Source organism: Lepidochelys kempii, chromosome 16 (assembly GCF_965140265.1).
Source record: "Lepidochelys kempii isolate rLepKem1 chromosome 16, rLepKem1.hap2, whole genome shotgun sequence".
In the NCBI taxonomy this organism is placed as follows: Eukaryota; Metazoa; Chordata; order Testudines; family Cheloniidae; genus Lepidochelys; species Lepidochelys kempii.
This window is the reverse complement of record NC_133271.1, coordinates 4,404,757-4,424,028: the sequence shown is the minus strand read 5'-3', so window position 1 is coordinate 4,424,028 and position 19,272 is coordinate 4,404,757. Positions and strand designations below refer to the sequence as shown.

At 44.8% G+C, this 19,272-nt stretch overlaps 1 protein-coding gene across 12 annotated transcripts in view; it reads right to left on the bottom strand.

The window, feature by feature from the left end:
- The window catches only part of PNPLA7 (patatin like domain 7, lysophospholipase), a 439,100-nt gene that overhangs the window by 247,129 nt on the left and 172,699 nt on the right, over window positions 1-19,272 (bottom strand). For all 12 annotated transcript variants that reach the window (XR_012155226.1, XR_012155225.1, XM_073314045.1 and 9 more), the window contains 2 exons: window positions 14,547-14,678; window positions 13,064-13,187 (listed from right to left, as the gene is read on the bottom strand). Coding sequence is in view for 10 of the 12 variants with exons in the window: in XM_073314045.1 (XP_073170146.1) it covers window positions 13,064-13,187; window positions 14,547-14,678 (256 nt within the window). In the remaining 2 variants the exon portion in view is untranslated. The remainder of the gene's footprint in view (window positions 1-13,063; window positions 13,188-14,546; window positions 14,679-19,272) is intronic.

Below are 19,272 nucleotides of genomic sequence, written 5' to 3'. Positions count from 1 at the left end.
TTTCTGTACTCCCTCTGTCATAAATATAAAGGGAGGGGTAACAACCTTTATTTATGCAGTAACACCAAATCCCTCCTGGCCAGAGGTACAGAGTCACTTAACTGTAAGGGGTTAATCAGTTCAATTAACCTAGCTGGCACCTGACCAGAAGGACCAATGGGGAAAGAAGATACTTTCAAATCTGGGGGGCTGGGGGGAAGGTTTTGTTTGTGCTCTCTTTCTTTTTGTCCTGAGAAGGAACCAAAAACAGAGACCAAGCAGGTAACCCAGCTCCTAAAAAGATCCTGAAATGATACATCTAAAATTACAGAAATTGTAAGTAATAGCAAGGAAATACATTAGATTATCTTTTGTTTTAGCTTGTGAATTTTCCCTATGATAAGAGATAATTTTATTCCTGTTTTGTAACTGGGAAGCAGAGTCAGAGGGGAATCCTCTATGTTTTAAATCTTTTTATTTACCTTGTAAAGTTATCTTCCATTCTAATTTTGCAGGTGTGATTTTTACTTTTTTTTTTTTAAATAAAATTCTTCTTTCAAGAACCTGATTGATTTTCAGTGTCCTAAAAACCAGGGATTTGATCTGTCCTCAGTTTGTTAACATATTGGTTGATATATTATTCTCAAGCCATCCTAGGAAAGAGGGTGAAGGGGCTCGGGGGGATATTTAGGGGGAAGCGGGGATAGGGCTCCAATTGGCCCCTCCCTGAACGTTTGTTTAAATCACTTTGTGGTGGGAGTAATACCATCCCAAAGACAAGGAAAGGAATTTGTGCCTTGGGGAAGTTTTTAACCTAAGCTGGTGGAATATAAGCTTAGGGGGTCTTTCATGCGGGTCCCCACATCGGTACCCCAGAGTGGGAAGGGAACCGACACCCTCTTTCTGAAATTAAATGCTACAGTGTTGGGCTGCTGTGGTGTTTTTTCCCACCCCAGGTATGTTACATTTAATTATATTATGGTCACTATTACCAAGCGGTCCAGCTACATTCACCGCTTGGACCAGATCCTGTGCTCCACTTCGGACTAAATCAAGAATTGCCTCTCCTCTTGTGGGTTCCAGGCTAGTTGCTCCAAGAAGCAGTCATTTAAGGTGTCAAGAAACTTTCTGCATCCTGTCCTGATAGCCTCTCTAATCTCCCTGAGCATTTCACAGTCACTATCACATCCTGGTCAGGTGGTCGGTAATATATCCCTACTGCTATATTATTCGAGCATGGAATTACTATCCATAGAGATTCTATCGTATAGTTTTCAGAGTAACAGCCCTGTTAGTCTGTATTCGCAAAAAGAAAAGGAGGACTTGTGGCACCTTAGAGACTAACCAATTTATTTGAGCATAAGCTCAAATGATTTAACTGGGAATTGGTCCTACTTTGAGCAGGGGGTTGGACTAGATGACCTTCTGGGGTCCCTTCCAACCCTGATATTCTATGATTCTATGATTCTAAGCTTTCGTGAGCTACAGCTCACTTCATCGGATGCATACTGTGGAAAATACAGATGATGTTCTTATACATACAAACCATGAAAAAATGGGTAAACACCATTTTTTCATGGTTTGTATGTATAAGAACATCTTCTATATTTTCCAGAGTATGCATCCGATGAAGTGAGCTGTAGCTCATGAAAGCTTATGCTCAAATAAATTGGTTAGTCTCTAAGGTGCCAAAAGTACTCCTTTTCTTTATGGTATAGCTGGGTTCATTTAAGATTTTTTACTTCACTTGATTCTACACTTTCTTTCACATACAGTGCCACTCCCCCACCAGCACGACCTGTTCTATCCTTCCGATATATTTTGTACCCTGATATTACTGTGTCCCGTTGATTATCCTCATTCCACCAAGTTTCTGTGATGCCTATTATATCAATAACCTCATTTAATATGAGGCACTCTAGTTCACCCATCTTATTTAGACTTCAAGCATTGGTATATAAGCACTTTAAAAACTTGTAACTTTTTAGCTATCTGCCATTACATGATGTAACTGAATGGGGGACTCTTTCATTTGACTGGTTTCAGAGGGGTAGCCGTGTTAGTCTGTATCAGCAAAAACAACGAGGAGTCCTTGTGACACCTTAGAGACTAACAAATTTATTTGGGCATAAGCTTTCATGAGCTAAAACCCACTTCATCAGATGCATGGGGTGAAAAATACAGTAGGCAGGTATATTATCCGGAGAGACAGGCCTGTGATGATAATCCAGTTTTATATGCACCAATTCCAAAACTTGACAGCCTTGGCACAGAGGGAGGGGGATCTTGCTCCTCCTTGGCATTGAGTAGCCTTAAATCTAGGATAAGTCTCTCCAACCTCCACTATTTTTTTGGCACCAGGAAGTACTTTGAATAAAACCCCTTCCCTCTGTTCTGCATGGAAACTGGTTCTATAGCTCCCAAGCGTAAAAGATTGTCTATTTCTTGACAAAGCAAACTCTCATGAGAGGGATCCCTTGAGAGAGGCAGGAAAGGGAGGGGTTGTTGGTGGAAGTGTAGTAAAGTAGATGGTGTATCCTATGGAGATAATCTCCATAACCCACTTTTTCATAGTGATTGACTCCCAAGCACGCCTGAAGTGGTGAAGATGGTTGCCAAAGAGAGGAAGGCTGGAGAATCAGTGCAGCTAAAGAGGATGAAGATGGCAATTCAAGCCCTCGACCAATCTGTCAAAATCGCTGCTTGGAGGTGGACGGGCGCGAGGTGGGAGGCTGTTTCCTTCTTTGGAATCTCTGCCTCTTTTGTTGTGGTTAATACAACCTCTGGGAAGTAAAGAATTGGGCAATGTGGGATGTCTGGGCCATTTGACTTGCTGAGCTTTCTCTTCTAAGCAGGTGTGTAAATACCAAGAGAACATAAAGTAGCTCTTGAGTCTTTTAATGTTCGCAGAGACTCGTCCGTGCTATCTGCAAATGTAGCTCCATCAAGAGAAGATCCTCTACCGTACTTCGGACTTCTTCTGGGGCTCCAGAGAGTCGGAGTCAGGGAGCCTTTCCCACAACTGCTGCTGTCGCAATTGAACAGGCAGCAGTATCAGTTGCGTCAGGGGAGGCTCATGGGGCTGCTCTGGCAAGTCGACGGCCTCCTACAGCGATTGCCTGGAACCGCTGCCTGGGCTCTGTCGATAGGTGTCCATGAAAGAGCTCAGTTTGGTATAATCCATGTGATTGTGCCTTGCCATTAATGCTTGATAACTGGCAATTCTAAATTGTAAGGAGGCTGAGGAATAAGAAGATTTCCTCCTCAGTAAATCTAGATGTTTATGGTCTTTTTATTGAGATGTGGTTTTAGCATAGTACTGTCTTCCACATTTATTAACTGCATCAACTACCAAGGAGTTAAGTGAGGGATGGGAAAACAAAAATTTTGAATCCTTTGCTGGGAAACAATACTTCTTATCCGCTCTCTTGCAGTTAGGCAGAACAGAAGTGTGGGTGTGCCAGATGATCTTCACTGGGTCCAGCAGAGCCTCTTTAACTCACAGGGCAAGTGAGGGATATCAAGCAGCTTATGATGAGGCTCTTTCACCTCAAGAGGACTTTTCAAGGAGTCTACAACTCTCTTGATCAGATCTTGGAAGTGCTTAAAATCATCCATCAGGGATGGAGGAGGAGGAATGACTGCTTCATTCAGAGATAAAGAGATGTTGGCTATAGGAGAAACCTCTTCATCAGCTCTAGCTTCCTGCTCCTCAAAGGATTCCTCTTGAGGGCCATGTCTCCTGGAGGGAGCAGTGCTGCAGGTTGCCCTTCTCTATGGTGGGTGGTGCGGGAGGCTCTGGAAAACTGTTCACAGTAAGCTGCCCCACGGTCCCAATATGGCCAAGGAGGAGATGCATAAGCCATAGGAGGAGGCACCTAAGGGCACTCATACCAGCAAGGCATCAGTGGCAATTTGTGCACCATAAGTAGTTGCAGCTTCAGCAGAGGCTTCTGGAAAGGGGCCAGTATAGCAGTGAGAGGGAGAACCCTGAACTGACACTTGAGACACCAAGGCAAGGTCTTCATCAGAATCCTCTTCCTCAAGCCCACCCTAGAATGGTGGAGCATCGGTACTGGCTGAACTTCAGGTGATCTCGACATTCTTAGTACCAACAGCACGTCAGAGAATCAGCATATCAGATACAGCCACGTCCCAGTGGAAACAGAACTCCTGTGGTACCAAGAGTGTTATCAGTACCAAGTCTGTACTCTTCACGAAGGTGATCATGGTCTCAGGCGCTTGGAGGGAAGCACAGTTGCTGATGGTACCAAAGGTCTCGTCTGCCCCAAGGGAAGTGCAGTTAGAGCAGGCTTCATCGGTACCAAGGAAGCAGAGAAAGACTCTTTGGGCTCCCTGGATCCATTCCTCTACGGTACCATTGATCCATGGTACCAATGATCTCTCTGGCCCGAAGCTTTACCAACTTTTGGTCTTGCCATAGCCCTGGGTACCCGAGGGGACTCGTGGGTACCTGATTGGAGAGCTGGTGGCACTGGCGTAGCTAAAGATACCGATGACCTCAGCTTTTTAAGAGGTAGATTCTCTAGCTGGTGAGCTAGGGGCAGATTCCTTTGAGGCTTATGTGAAGAGTCCTGTGTCATCCTCTTAGATGCCCCAGAGGTATGGGGCTTCAAGGTCATGGAGGCAGCAGACTTTCACACAGACCGGAGTACAGAGCGGGGTCCCTTGGCCTGGGTCAGAAGCCAGGCATAGAGAGCTCTCCATCATGAGGAGACAAAACTTCATCTCTCTGTTTTTTCTGACTCTTAATTTCAGCGCCACATAAAAGTTGCACTTCTGGGCAAAATGCGATTCCCTAAGGTACTGGATGCAGCAGAAGTGGGATCACCTCCTGGCACGACAGACAAGGTTTGAAGCCAGGAGAACTGGGTATAACCTCCCAGTAAAGAACTAACTAACTAGTTTTCGTGAGCTACAGCTCACTTCATCGGATGCATGGACTTAAAAGAATCTTTTATTGATGATGATGATTATCACATAAAACTCATATCTTTATGACTTTTTTAGTTTGGTCAAGACTTGACTTTTCTCAGGGGGAAAAATATTTCAAATTGTGATAGTTTTTTACATTTGCCATAATAATTTTGTTTGTGTATTGATGCAATGTAACTCTTTTGAACTCCTGCCATCTGAAAATAGGTAGCTTTCTTTCCTTCTTTTGGCAGTGGACATCTGGTAAACTGACCACAGCTTCATGATTTGTTGTCCAATTTAGGACAGTTCTGAAATTAGTGTTCTATTTAATGTTTTTTGCTGTCCATAGAGGCTGCACAAAATGATTTGATGCCTTAAGCAAAGTGGGGTTTTTTTTGTTTGTTTTAATTTATTGGGATGGAAAGAAACAATAGGTGTAAAGGATCCAGAGTAGTTTTTCTAAGAGATACAGTGAATTTTTAATCCTAAAAGCTGTGAAAACTTTTTTAACCTGCTGTGAAAATGTACTTGAATGCCAAGGTTTGTAGAAGTCTTGGAAAAGTATTTGAAAAAACAACTGTTGTGACACTTGACAGGTTGAGCAAGTTGTGCCATATAAATGCAGATTTCATCTAGTCCAGTGTTCACAAAAATAACAAAACCAGCACTAAAGCAAGATGATAATATGCTCCATCTATGAAGGTGAATTTAATGGCATTTTAAAGATCGTGGTGGTTGGCCTGGCGGTTTAAGGGGGAAACAACCTCTGGAGATCAGAACTGTTGCCTTATATGTTAGGTCAGAAGGGGATGGGAGCAATATGAAAGAGCAGCATATATCTTACAAGTGGGCTGTGCCTTCCTCCTCTCTTGTTGGAAGGAAGCTATAGGGTGACCGAAGAAGTGAAGAAATAGAAACAATGTGCAGAACAACCCCCAAACTGGAAAAACTTGTCAAGAACAAGCTTTTACTTCTGTCTTTCTCTGATAATGTGGACAGATACTGTAGACTTACTTCATAATTCAGTTTCTTCAAATAAAAGAAAAGGAGTACTTGTGGCACCTTAGAGACTAACCAATTTATTTGAGCATAAGCTTTCGTGAGCTACAGCTCACTTCATCGGATGCATACTGTGGAAACTGCAGAAGACATTATATACACAGAGACCATGAAACAATACCTCCTCCCACCCCACTCTCCTGCTGGTAATAGCTTATCTAAAGTGATCACTCTCCTTACAATGTGTATGATAATCAAGGTGGGCCATTTCCAGCACAAATCCAGGTTCTCTCACCCCCCCCCACCCCCCTCCAAAAACCACACACACAAACTCACTCTCCTGCTGGTAATAGCTTATCCGAAGAGACCACTCTCCTTACAATGTGTATGAAAATCAAGGTGGGCCATTTCCAGCACAAATCCAGGTTCTCTCACCCCCACCCCCAAACACACACACACAAACTCACTCTCCTGCTGGTAATAGTTCATCCAAAGTGGGAGAGTGGTCACTTCGGATGAACTATTACCAGCAGGAGAGTGAGTTTGTGTGTGTATGGGGGCGGAGGGTGAGAGAACCTGGATTTGTGTTGGAAATGGCCCAACTTGATTATCATACGCATTGTAAAGAGAGTGATCACTTTAGACAAGCTATTACCAGCAGGAGAGTGGGGTGGGAGGAGGTATTGTTTCATGGTCTCTGTGTATATAATGTCTTCTGCAGTTTCCACAGTATGCATCCGATGAAGTGAGCTGTAGCTCACGAAAGCTCATGCTCAAATAAATTGGTTAGTCTCTAAGGTGCCACAAGTCCGCCTTTTCTTTTTGCGAATACAGACTAACACGGCTGCTCCTCTGAAACCTTTCTTCAAATAGTGTCCCTACCTGTGCTCCACTCTAGGTACGCAAGTGCCCCCTGCACCTTGGATCGGAGATTTCTCATAGCAGTGTCTGTTCGGCCCGCACGTGCAGGTCAGTCAGTCTTGTGCCCCATGCCGTTGTTATATAGAACCACCCTTCATTTCCTTCTCAACTGCCCCAGCCTGAGATGGAGCAACAGTGGCTGCCCTGCTGGGTTTTCTTCAGCTTTATCCTCTTTTCTTATTAATAGTCACAGTATTAGTGTTAGTTTCAATCGTTAGTAAATAGTAGTAGTACAGCTTCTTATATCATCTTTTTGGGAATTTTTTTTAAATTTTATCTCATATTGTATTTAGATAGATACTAGTTAGTCAGGTTTCAGAGCAGCAGCCGTGTTAGTCTGTATCCGCAAAAAGAAAAGGAGTACTTGTGGCACCTTAGAGACTAACCAATTTATTTGAGCATAAGCATGAGTTCCTTTGTTTTACCAAGACCCCCATTATTTTAACTTACATCTTGGGGGACACTTAGTTGATGTCACAGGGAGATTAGCAGACTTCATCCTGTGATGCTACTATAGATCCACCCTACCCTTTGGTTCATAGCACTGTGATAAGCGAACAGTATGAAAATATAGCAATTAAATTCATTGTCCTAATCATTAAAAAGTGTCTTCTTGAACAAATGCTGCACACTAAACAGATTAGGAGAGCTCACAAATCAGTCAAACCATAATTCATCAACACATGGAGTCAGACCATGCAATTTTTGAGACAAGCTTCAACGACAGCAGTTGATGCAGTTCCAGAGCTTCATTAATGAAGAAGGATCCTTCAAAATGCCATCAGTGCCAGCCAGCGTCTCTCAAAGAGAGCCCCAGTGAGCTGGTTAAGTGTTTCTTTCATATGACTGACATGCTCAGCCTATACAAATCCTAACATAAGGTTAACAAATTCGGCAGTTTCTGATCTGTTCATACCCTCCTGAATCAGCAGTGTTCAGCAGCATCTATAATTCTGTCAATTTAGGGAATGGCTCAAATTTTGAGTGGCCACGAGTTTGGTCTACTGGACATCATAGTGAGCAGGGAGCTCGCACCCTTACCACTAACAAGCAACCTAGGCAAGCCATAACCCCTCCATGTTTCAAATTATCCTTCTGTAAAATGGGGATAATACTTACCTATCTCTGATGCTTCATGTTTTAAAAGTCTTTTGAGATTATCCAAATAAAGGCATTAAACAAAATATGCAAGTTATGCTAATCATTTTATCCAGTGCCTGCAGTGCAGATTACCACATACTCCCCTTTGGAACAACTATCCAAATTGCATATGTCTGCTTCCTGATGGCACCTAGAATTCTCAGGTTTTTTCATTCTTTTCACTTGATTCCCCCAATTGTTTATCTTCTGCCCCAAGATTACATCAGCCTTCTCAGCATCACAAGGATCTTCTGGAACAGGGATAAGCAAGCCTTTTAAGAAAGGGAAAATAAAGTTGTGCTGATGTCCTCTGCAAAGAAATGTTGCCATATTCTCAGCACTCCATCTAACGCTTGGAGGGGGATTTGTAAAGATGGCCAGAGCATCAAGATTCATTCAACAAATGGCAGCATGCGTCAGTGGGTTCTGGAAAATGTGGGCAGGAAGGAGTGGATGACATACACAAAATCACAAAAGTCCTTGAATGATTCCTGGCACCAAATGGATCCAGAAAAGTGCCTTGCAATGTGGATACAAATATTTCTGTAGCTGTGCAGACATTCATCAGCAAATTTGGCACTGTTATAGCAAATATGTGCTGGACTCCCCATTGTAATCAACTTCTTTCACTTCTCACCAAAAGAGCAAACATTATTTGAGCCAGCACAAAATGTGCTGCCGAACCTGGCATTGCTCACTTCTGGGCAGAAAGTTTCTGGGTTTAAGGTATCCAACCCATCATCACTCAAAGTACTTTTCAGAAAACCAGAATTCGGCTCAGTTCTTTTCATCTCTAAAGTTGAACATTCATAAGTTTGACATTCAAATTCCTGTACCAAAAGTGTTGGAAGACAGCAGGAAAATTCATGCACCTATTTTTATTTGTAACTTCTATTGCAATTGACCAAGACTTATTCCTGAGGTCTTTGAGCTTATTCTTCACAGAATTAGGTACAATTAGTCAGAGACCTCAGTCTTACCAAAAGAGGAGGTTACTACCTGTAACTCAAGATTCTTCAACATGTGTGGTCCATATTTGGATTCCAAACGTGGGTATAGAAGCATGCCATGTGTCAGAGCCAGAAGATTTTTGTAGCAGTGCCCATCAACCTGCATGTGCATTGTGCGTCCCCCTTGTATTTGCAACCGAGGCTACAATAGGTCATGTGAGTAGACACCTCAAAGAGCCTCAACTGGAAGAGCCTCTAGTTACAGATGAGTAACCTCCTCTTCTTCTTTGAGTGATAGTTCCTATACGGATTCCAAACATGGGTTTTGAATTGCGAGCAGTGATCAGTGTGGAGGTGGGTGCGAGGACATGCGAGGAAGCGAGATAAGTAGTACAGCGTGGCCTATGGCTGCATCTGTGCGACTTGACAAAGCCCTGGCTGGGATGATTTAGTTGGAGTTGGTCCTGCTTTGAGCAGGTGATTGGACTAGATGACCTGCTGAGGTCTCTTCCAACCCTGATATTCTATGACCTGCAGCTGCCACCAGGGCGATGGTGTAGTGAGACATGAAGATGTGAATGGAGCACCATGTTACTGTGTGGCAGATGTCTTTCAACGGTACATGTGCAAGGCAGTCAGATGTAGCTGCGAGGCTCGCGTACACCATGACTCCAGCCAGTGGAGGAATGTCAGCATGTGTGTAATATTTATGGATGCACCCAGAGATCAAATTGGAAACTCACTGCAAGGAAAGGGCTTGTCCTTTGCTATGGCAATGGCAATAAAGAGTCTTGACAATACTTGAAAGGCATGGGTGCATTGTTGGTAGAACATCAGCGTACATCAGACATTGAGGGAATGTAGTGTTCTGTCCACATGAGAGGCATGGGGTTCAAGATAGAAGACCAGAAGGTGAATGCACTGATTCAGGTGGGATTCTGACACCACCTTCAGGAGGAATTTTGGGTGCAGCCGCAGCTAAACGTCATCTTTGTGGAAGACTGGGGGGGCGGAAGTTGTCAGCTTTATGGCTGCCAGTTCACTGACCCGTCTTGTCGAGATAATGGCGACTAAGAAGATTACCTTCATGGAGAGGCGGAAGAGAGAGCATGTGGCAATGGGCTCGAAGGATGGTTTTATGAGTGTGGCGCTATCCAAGTTAAAGGTCCCAGGAAGTTGGGGGTTTGAGCACCGGTGGGCAGGACTGCTTTGCAAATGCTGCAATGGGTGGCGACATGCAATACAAGCAGTGATGGTGCTTGTTGCTCACTGAAAACAAATGCAGGCAGGATGCACAGTTCTTGAACCCAGGCTGACAGGGCACAGTCCCCAGATGGGGATGGGAGGAGAGCTGTCCCCCAAACAGAGAAAAAACTAAACTAACTCTATGAACTGCAAGGAAAAACATCCATCAAGATAAAAAGATAACTATTTTCAACTATGTACAGATGAAAGGGCAAAGAGTACCCTCTTAGTGGAGCTACAAGTAAGGAGGAACAGGGGCTCCGACTCCAACCATGCGGCAGTAAGAGGGAAGTGGAGCGGCATCAACCCACATGGCCTATTATAGACTCAGCTGCAAACACGCTGGGGAGGGGAACACACATGCAGGTCAAAGGGCACTGCTATAAAAACCTTCCGGCTCCAGCACATGGCATGCATGCGCATCCACATTTGGAATCCATATGGGAATCACGTAGAGGGGCGGTCACCTCGCTCCAGTTCAGTAAAGGTTAAAAGCCAGCCCTTGGAGAGGGCTGGGGCTGGAAGCCAATCAAAGAAGGCTGGGATGCAGCCAACCAGGGCCAGGCTGGACCTTATAAAAGGGCTGCAGGGCCAGAAGGCGGTCAGTCTCTCTCCAGCCTTGGAGAGAGAAAGACTGGCTGCCTGCAAGCAGAACAGGGTACCTTGGACAGAGCAGTGCTGGGAGGAGTGGGAGAAGCTGAGGAGCTCCAGCCTGATGAACTCCCAGGCTGAGGCATTGCTTCCATGGCCTGAGGAGGTCCTGGGGCTGTGGGGAAACAGCCAGAGAAGGAAGAGACAGCAGGTCCAACCCCCTGGCTCATGATGAGTGGCCACTTCAGACTGCAGTTTGTTCAAGGGAAAGGGTTAGATGAAGACTGGCAGTGGATCACTGAGGCGAGGTGGGCTTAGGGGACCATGGTTCCCTGGGGAGGGGAGGACCCCAAGTGTGGGAGCACTGCTGTGGGGCAATACCTAGGAGAAGGGGAACCGCAGGCCAGTGAGGGATGTGGGGTCAGTGGTGGAGATTAACAGGAAGCAAGTACCAGTAGAGACACACTGGCCAGAAGGAGGCGCTCCAAGGCTGGAATCAAGCTAATTCATGTACGACTAGCAGGAGGCCCCGCAGCGGTGAATGTGTGCCATGTTACAAACCATCACTCGAAGAGGAATATATGCTTTTGCCATCTCCAGGATGGATGAAAACAAGCTTCACCGCGATCTCCCAAAGGAAAAAAGATTTGACAGAGTGCTTAGTGGAAAAGGTTGCCACATACATGACATGTAACACTGTGAGTTGGCATCATGCCTTCATCAGATAAAGTCTTGAAGTCAACAGCACTGTTGAGCCAAAAGTAACGCCGCTCTCAGTGATCATCAAGTATTGCAATTCCAGAGGTGGGAGTCACAGCCATTGTAGCAAGACCTCCACCAACTTCTGTTCTCTCTCTCTTTCTGACTCTGCACTTACTGCTGGAACTCCATAACCTCACAACAGCTACCCATGCTGTCTAGGGGGGATCCAGTAGAGGCGAGCACCAAGCACAGTCTATGGGGCTCCGGCAGAGATGTCTGAGGAGCATAGGCCTCCCGGCCTAAGGAGGGGGAATACTGCCACCCAGGGGTGGGATAGTAAGGGGACGTGGCCTGCCCAACTCCATCACGTCCCAGCCCAGGTCCCTAACAGTGGCACAGTGGTTCACCACTGGGTAAGTGGGGATCTGCCCGCAACACGCTGATCCTGTATCAGACCAGCTCTCGACCAGAAAGTTTCCCTGAGCTGCTTCCTACTCTGCCTCTTGGGTGTACCTGCAGCCAGGAGGTATCCTCAGTCTCCCTGGGATATATCGCCCAGGGTAACAGTAGCAGCTACTCAGCATCAGGAGTGGCAGGGCTCTCTGGGAGCTCATGCAGCCCTCGGGGAAGCCGTGGTTCTCCTCAGCATCCCGCTCCAGCAGCAGGAAAGAAATGTCTGTCTCCCTTGGCGGCTCCCTCTCAACTGAGCTGCTGGGCCAGCCTTTTATACTTCCTCTTCCAGTCCCGCCCTCTGTTCTGGTATGCAGGTCATGGTCATCCTGGCTCCGCCCACCAGGCGGCTTGTGGCATTCCCTCCGCATCCACCTCTGCGGAAGGCCACACCTCCTTGCTACACTATACTTTGCAACAAGTGTTTCCCACCTGCAGTCCCAATACCCACTAGGTTATCTTCATTAACCTGCTGCCTGCATGCTGCCACTATTGCCTTTAACTAGTGCAAATAAGATGTTGTAATATCATTTGATCGTTCTGTGTCTCAACGGAGCTCCCATTTGGCAGGCCTCCTAATGGTATGTTGCATTAGCACATCTATTTATAGACCCAACTGTTAGTCCTCAACAGCCCGAACAAACAGGAGAGGGTTTGAATTGAAGCCTCAGCATTCAGAGGGCCCCTTGGTTTACGTTTAAGATAGGCAAAGTGCCTGCACTGCTCTGCTGGACGTCCTTTTCATATTTTAACCTGGGTACTAAGCGCAAGCAATGAACAGAGGCATGTGGGAGAGAAAGTAGCCTGACGTGGATATACGCTAACATCAAACCAGCTCTTTCAATTCCAAATGACACTGATTGAAAGAAATCGGCACAGTGCACGCGCCGTACCCTTTACGCTGTCAGAAGCAAAATAGGATAGTAGCAAATTGAAAAGACTATGAGCAGCCTACATATGTACTATCCTGCCATAGAGCCTGCTGGTAGCAGCAGCTTCCTCCCTTTCAGACAGCTGACAGCCTCACTCGCACAAGCCAGGACCAGCAAGCTGTTACGATCAGACCTATTAACGCATTTGTTTGTTTTGTTCAAAAAGCCAGAGTTTTCTAGAAAGTTTAGCAAGTAAATTCTAAAGCTGGTTCTTACCACCCCGATTAGGTCTCCTCGCCCATATTCACCAGTCAGTTGTTTTTTCCCATCATCCATCCTAATGACAGAACGAAGTCGACCATTCAGCACAATGTATGTGCAGTCTGACCTGTCCCCCTGCCTGGGAGAGAACAATCCATACTATGAATTAGTGTGGTGTCTGTGCTCAGCAAATGCACTCAAAAAAACCAGTTAACTAATCAGCTCTATGTAAACCTCTCCACCATCCCTTAGTAGCTCTGCTCTCTGCAGAGATGAGAGTAAAAACATTTACTGAACAATTAAAAAAAAACAACCTAATCACAGATTTGTCAAATGCAATTAGCAAACACCTTTCATCTTTTACTATATATAATCAACAACTGGTTGGTTTTAGGTCACCAGGCAGACAGATGGAATTTGAACATTCCCTAGCAAAGCAAACAGGCTTCAGGAAAATCATTGAACTCTGGGAATAGGGCAATTGTGCAGAGAGAAGAGAACAAACTGTGTGGGTGAGTTGCTTGACTCAAACCTCAGCCTCCTCTTCTGGTGGGAGAGCCTATGCATGGTGTGAAGCTGTAGCCTTTGCCTGAGTTCAAGCCCAACTGTAGATATGGCAGAACGCTGTTTGGCATTCAGGTCTCCAGCACAATGAAGGATACAAGCTGGGCTTAAAACTTTGATATTGGAGCCAATACTAGGGCATAGCCTGGCCATATGATTTAAAACAAATTTCCCCATCGACACACGATGTTTTCATGCACTGATCAAGTATTTGAGATTTCTATTAGTAATGACATTGCAAAATCTACAAAAAACTAGAATTACAGTTACCTGCTATTTCTGCTAATTGCAAATCAGAGCTTTGTCCTCCCAGCTGTTGCTTTCATGCAGTGGATCAAATTTAAATCACAGCTAACTCTAGAAATCTAATGGAGCTATCCAAGGAGGAATTTGGCCCAGTACATATATTAAGTGCTGTAAAGTCAGTTTTAATTTACTGTTAGGCAAACCTGAGTTCCCTTTCAGTTGGTTTATTTCAGACTGTAAGCTCCTTGAGGCAGAGACGAGTTTTTATCCTCTGCACACACGGAAGACTTTACTGGCAAACAAAACCTGTCTATATGAATTGTTATTGTCTTAGTTATCTATGTGTTATCTGTTTTGCTACATCAGAAAGGTACCAAAGAATTTACACCAAAGCAGCATGCAGGGATTTAGCATCCCATTCTCACTAATGTAAATGAAAACCACGAGGCTGAAAAGTCCTTAAAGACTATGCTGATGGGCACAAGAGAAACCCCTCAAAAGGCAGACAGATGAACCCTTCATACACTTGTTGATGAGCCTGCCCCAGTGAGCAAGCAGTGTGACTCCATGGGGGATGACAGTTCGGTAAAGCACTCTTATTTATTTGTGTATGACTTTGAAACCTTTGATATCATTCCAGCGGGGGTATTGGAGCTTACAAAACATGGGCCTTTTGCTCACATCTCACCTGTAAACAGCTCGTCCAGCCTCCACTTCCATCCAGTCCAAGGCAAAGTCAATCTGCCTCACAAATGAGGACATCCTCTTTACAACACTGTGGGCCACACCCAGCACTACACTTGGCTGCACCCGCATTATCCTAGAAGAGAAACAAACACAAAGCCACCTAAACGCTTCACTCAGACAGAAACAAACACAGACCCCTCCCCCAGAGCAAACCACAGTCGCTGCAGGTGCAACGCAGGGCTTCACAACGAGAATCAGGTTAATGGGTTTTCACTTTAGAAATGGAATAAAAATACCATCTACATAACTACTGCTCCCTTGGTGCCCAAGACTCCAGTTTTCCATGGTACAGTATGCACTGGCCTCCCACCCGCAGTGAAGTGTTTAAGGAGATTCTCTCTCTTTACAGAGAGCGGCACACTACTGCATTTTTACAAATCCCACCCCCTTGTGCACTTGGACATGCCGTGTAGACAAGCCCTGAGAGTCTTACTGGGTCTGGCAGTTGACCATGATCTTAAAAATAAAATTAAAAAGACAGAGACCTGCACCCTGGATGACACAGTGCTCGCTACTGGAATTTCAGTGGCTTTAAGTGGTAATTGAAGCCCATACACTCAAACAATTGACCTTGAGAGCAAAAAGGTTAGGCATACACAGAAGGAGTGGGATAACAGCTAGTTCCATCAGACCCTGACTAAGTAGCATACCTCTACAAGGTCCCTGACTTTGGGAATGGCTGCACTGCAGCTAGGAGTGAGCCCGGGAAAACAGACTTGTGAAACAGGGCTTGAGCTAGCATGCCACAAATAACTGTATATGTTGTGGCTTCTGCTGGAGTTCAGGTTCTCAAATCTAGCTGGTCAGATGGGCTTCAAAGCCCAAGCCCAAGCCATAATGTCTACACTGCTATTATTAACGAGCTAGGTTGAGCCCTGCTAATGCAAGTCTGTCCACCCCGACTGGGAGGCTCAATCCCAGCTGCAGCACAGAGAAACCCATTGACGGACTTCAGCGATTTTAGATTTAAAGTCCCGCACCTTTCATGCAAACCTGGTGTCTCCTCTTGTCTTTCATGGAAAATTATTCACATTAGAAACAAAGAATCATGAACCTAACGATACAGAAAGTTACTATAACACTAAAGGGAAGATCCCTCTGCATTTTAAGTTTCCTGCATGAATCATTCCTTGGTGTCCCTAATTTTGAAGTTTTAATAACAGGCTTGGGTCTTGGCAGGTAGAGATGAATGTGCAGAAGTTCTATGTTTGTGTGTACCCTTAACTCACACACACTTATAGAGTGGGAGAACTAGTCAGAGGGCAAGCAGTGCACCAACACAACAGAGAGAGACAAACTACAATTAGTCTTTGAAAAGCTGGGTGGGTTCCCTGAGCACGTGCGTGGTGCTTAATAGGCTGCTATGTGGCAGCTTACAGGGAACTTAGGTATGTACCTTCTTTGGTAATCCTGAAACTAGTAACCAGGAAGCTGGTCTCATCACCACCGCCGTTGACACTGAGCGGGCTGCTGCATCAGCAGCATATAGTGCAGTCTTGTGGTGGTTGACACTATTATCTTCACCACTTTCACAAGACTAAGATAAATTTTGTACAGTGTATGTCTTGTGAGGTATCATTTGAAAAGTCATAATCTGCTGAATATCATTATCCCGTGGAAATATGTGTAGCAACACTATATGTGAAGTTATCAGACTCTGCTGTATGATTGTTACTAAAACATGCTGTCCACAAACCAGAGACAAAGACACACTGGCCCCAGCCAGGTGTCAAAGAGCTATCACCTGCTTAAGCAGCCATTCTCCAGCGGGGGAAAGGTGACAACAAGAACTTTACATTCCATCACAGAGACAATTCAAACTTCATGTCCACAAGGGACTGTTTTGTCACCATGACACAGCAAGGACGTTTCCAGCACAAGAAATTGAATTAAAAAGAGGGGAGGATAAGGCTTGTCTTCACTCCTCCTCCCATCTCTCTGCTCATGACATCAATGAATACCTGAAGGACACTGAACTAAGGGGGAGGGGTCCCAAGCTGAAAGGAAATTTACCACAGCCTGTGAAATTTACCACAGTGTATGGTGAGGAAAACCTTCGCTTTGAATTCTGTTAGTTTGTTAAGTTAGCCATTAGCTTGCATTTTACATTTATTTTCTTTTAGAACCAATCCTGACTTTTATGCATCATCACTTTTAATCACTTAAAATCTATTTTTCTGTAGTAAATAACTTATCTTATTGTTTTATCTTAACCAGTGTGTTTGGATTCAAGTGTGGGAGAACCTGCATTTGGGATAACAAGGCTGGTGCATTATGATTTTCCTTTGATGAAATGACAGACTTTCTATGAGCTTGTACTGTTCAGAAGGGTACCGAGCAGCACAAAACGCACATTCCTGGGGGAACAAGGCTGGGACTAGGAATTTGCAGGTGACACCCAATGTGTAATTTATGAGTGACTAGTCATAGTGCTCATGTGTTTAGCTGGGAGTGAATTTGCATGCTGAAGGCTGTGTGAACAGGGCAGGTGTGGTTGTTCTGACAGCAATGCAGTGTAAAAGGCACCCCAGGCTAGAGAATTAAGGGGACACAGCTGTTCAACAGTCCAGACTGTACCCTGGGTAATGTCACAAGTCTATAGCTCTGTCCTCACTATTAGTTGACCTTCACTGATGATGGCTTGAAACTGTTCTTTTTGTTCGGTTGGCAGGAAGTCAATAAAGGCACTATGTTTCCAATAATCGGTGTGGTCATATTTGGCCATTAGGGCCTGGAAATTTGCATCCTGATCTGCAAGGTTGCAGAAGAATACACTTTTCTGCTGAATACATCAAACCTTTTCCAGTCCTTGTCATAAGCGATAGACTAAGTATGGTGATGTCTTCCACATGCATTGACTATGGAATTCGATGAGGGATGTGAAAATAGAAGTCCACATCCTTGGACTTGGACATAATATTTTTTTTAATCGGCCCTTTTGCATGTCGGTGCTATGGAAGCCAGTGTGTATCAAATAATCTTGGTGGGATCCAAGAGCACTGCACTGACTGGGAGAGCAATCCTTGATGAGGAGGTCATATACAGTATGTCTAATAATTTGTGGTGCAATTCTTTTACCTTTATGAGGGGAATCTAGAGTGTGCTGATAATCCTCTTAGTGAGGTCCAGAAAGAGTTTGAAATCATCTGACATTGATGGTGGAGGGGGCATCACAGCTTCATCCAGTGAGAATGAAGAGATATTCATTGGAGGAGTAATATCCTCTAGTCTGGCCTCCTGTTCCTCAAAAAAGTTTCTTCTTGAGGTTCTGGGACTCCAGAAAGAGAGACTGAAGGAGATCGCCTTGCTGTCTATCTATAGTAGACATGAGAGTCTCTAGCCTAGAAGAATAACTTCTGTAGGCTGCCTATGGGTCCCCGTATGGCCACTTAGGTGGGGGAAAAGAAATGGGTGTTGGCACCCATGGGTGTCCATACCAGGTAGGTTGAAGCTCTGAACATGGATGCACTTGGGAAGGCCCTGGGTGTTGTTCAGGTGAGCTTTGGTGCAAGACTAAGGAGAGGTTGTCATTCTCCTGTCTTGGGGCAGGGCACCTTGACAGGATGCATAAAAGTCTCCTGTCAAGGTGCTGTAGGCTAGGAGAAGCCCAACCTGAAGCAAATACTCACCAGCAACCATACACCACACAACAAAAACACTAACCCAGGAACCTAACCTTGCAACAAAGCCTGTTGCCAACTGTGTCCACATATCTATTCAGGGGACACCATCATAGGGCCTAATCACATCAGCCACACTATCAGAGGCTCGTTCACCTGCACATCCACCAATGTGATAGATGCCATCATGTGACAGCAATGTCCCTCTGCCATGTACATTGGCCAAACTGGACAGTCTCTATGTAAAAGAATAAATGGACACAAATCAGACGTCAAGAATTATAACATTCAAAAACCAGTCAGAGAACACTTCAATCTCTTTGGTCACTCGATTACAGACCTAAAAGTGGCAATTCTTCAACAAAAAACTTCAAACACAGACTCCAACGAGAGACTGCTAAATTGGAATTAATTTGCAAACTGGACACCATTAACTTAGGCTTGAATAAAGACTGGATGTCTCATTACACAAAGTAAAACTATTTCCCCATGTTTATTCGCACCCCCCACCCCACCACTGTTCCTCACACGTTCTTGTCAACTGCTGGAAATGGCCCACCTTGATTATCACTACAAAAGGTTTCCCCCCGCCCCCGCTCTCCTGCTGGTAATAGCTCACCTTACCTGATCACTCTTGTTACAGTGTGTATATTAACATCCATTGTTTCATGTTCTCTGTGTATATAAATCTACCCACTGTATTTTCCACTGCATGCATCCGATGAAGTAAGCTGTAGCTCACGAAAGCTTATGCTCAAATAAATTTGTTAGTCTCTAAGGTGCCACAAATACTCCTTTTCTTTTAACTTTAATTAAGCCTCACAGCACCTGCAAAGTAAGTAGCATAGCTAAGATTTTTCAAAGGAGACCAAGGGGGTTAGGTGTCCAATTCCCACTGAATTTCAAAAGGAGTTGGGTTCTAAGTTCCTTAGGCACCATTGAAATTCCAAGTCTTTTTCTGTTTTGCATATGATGAAACTGAGGCAAAGGGACAGGAGATGACTTGCCCAAGGTCCCACAGCAAGTTTGTAACAGAGCCAGGAATAG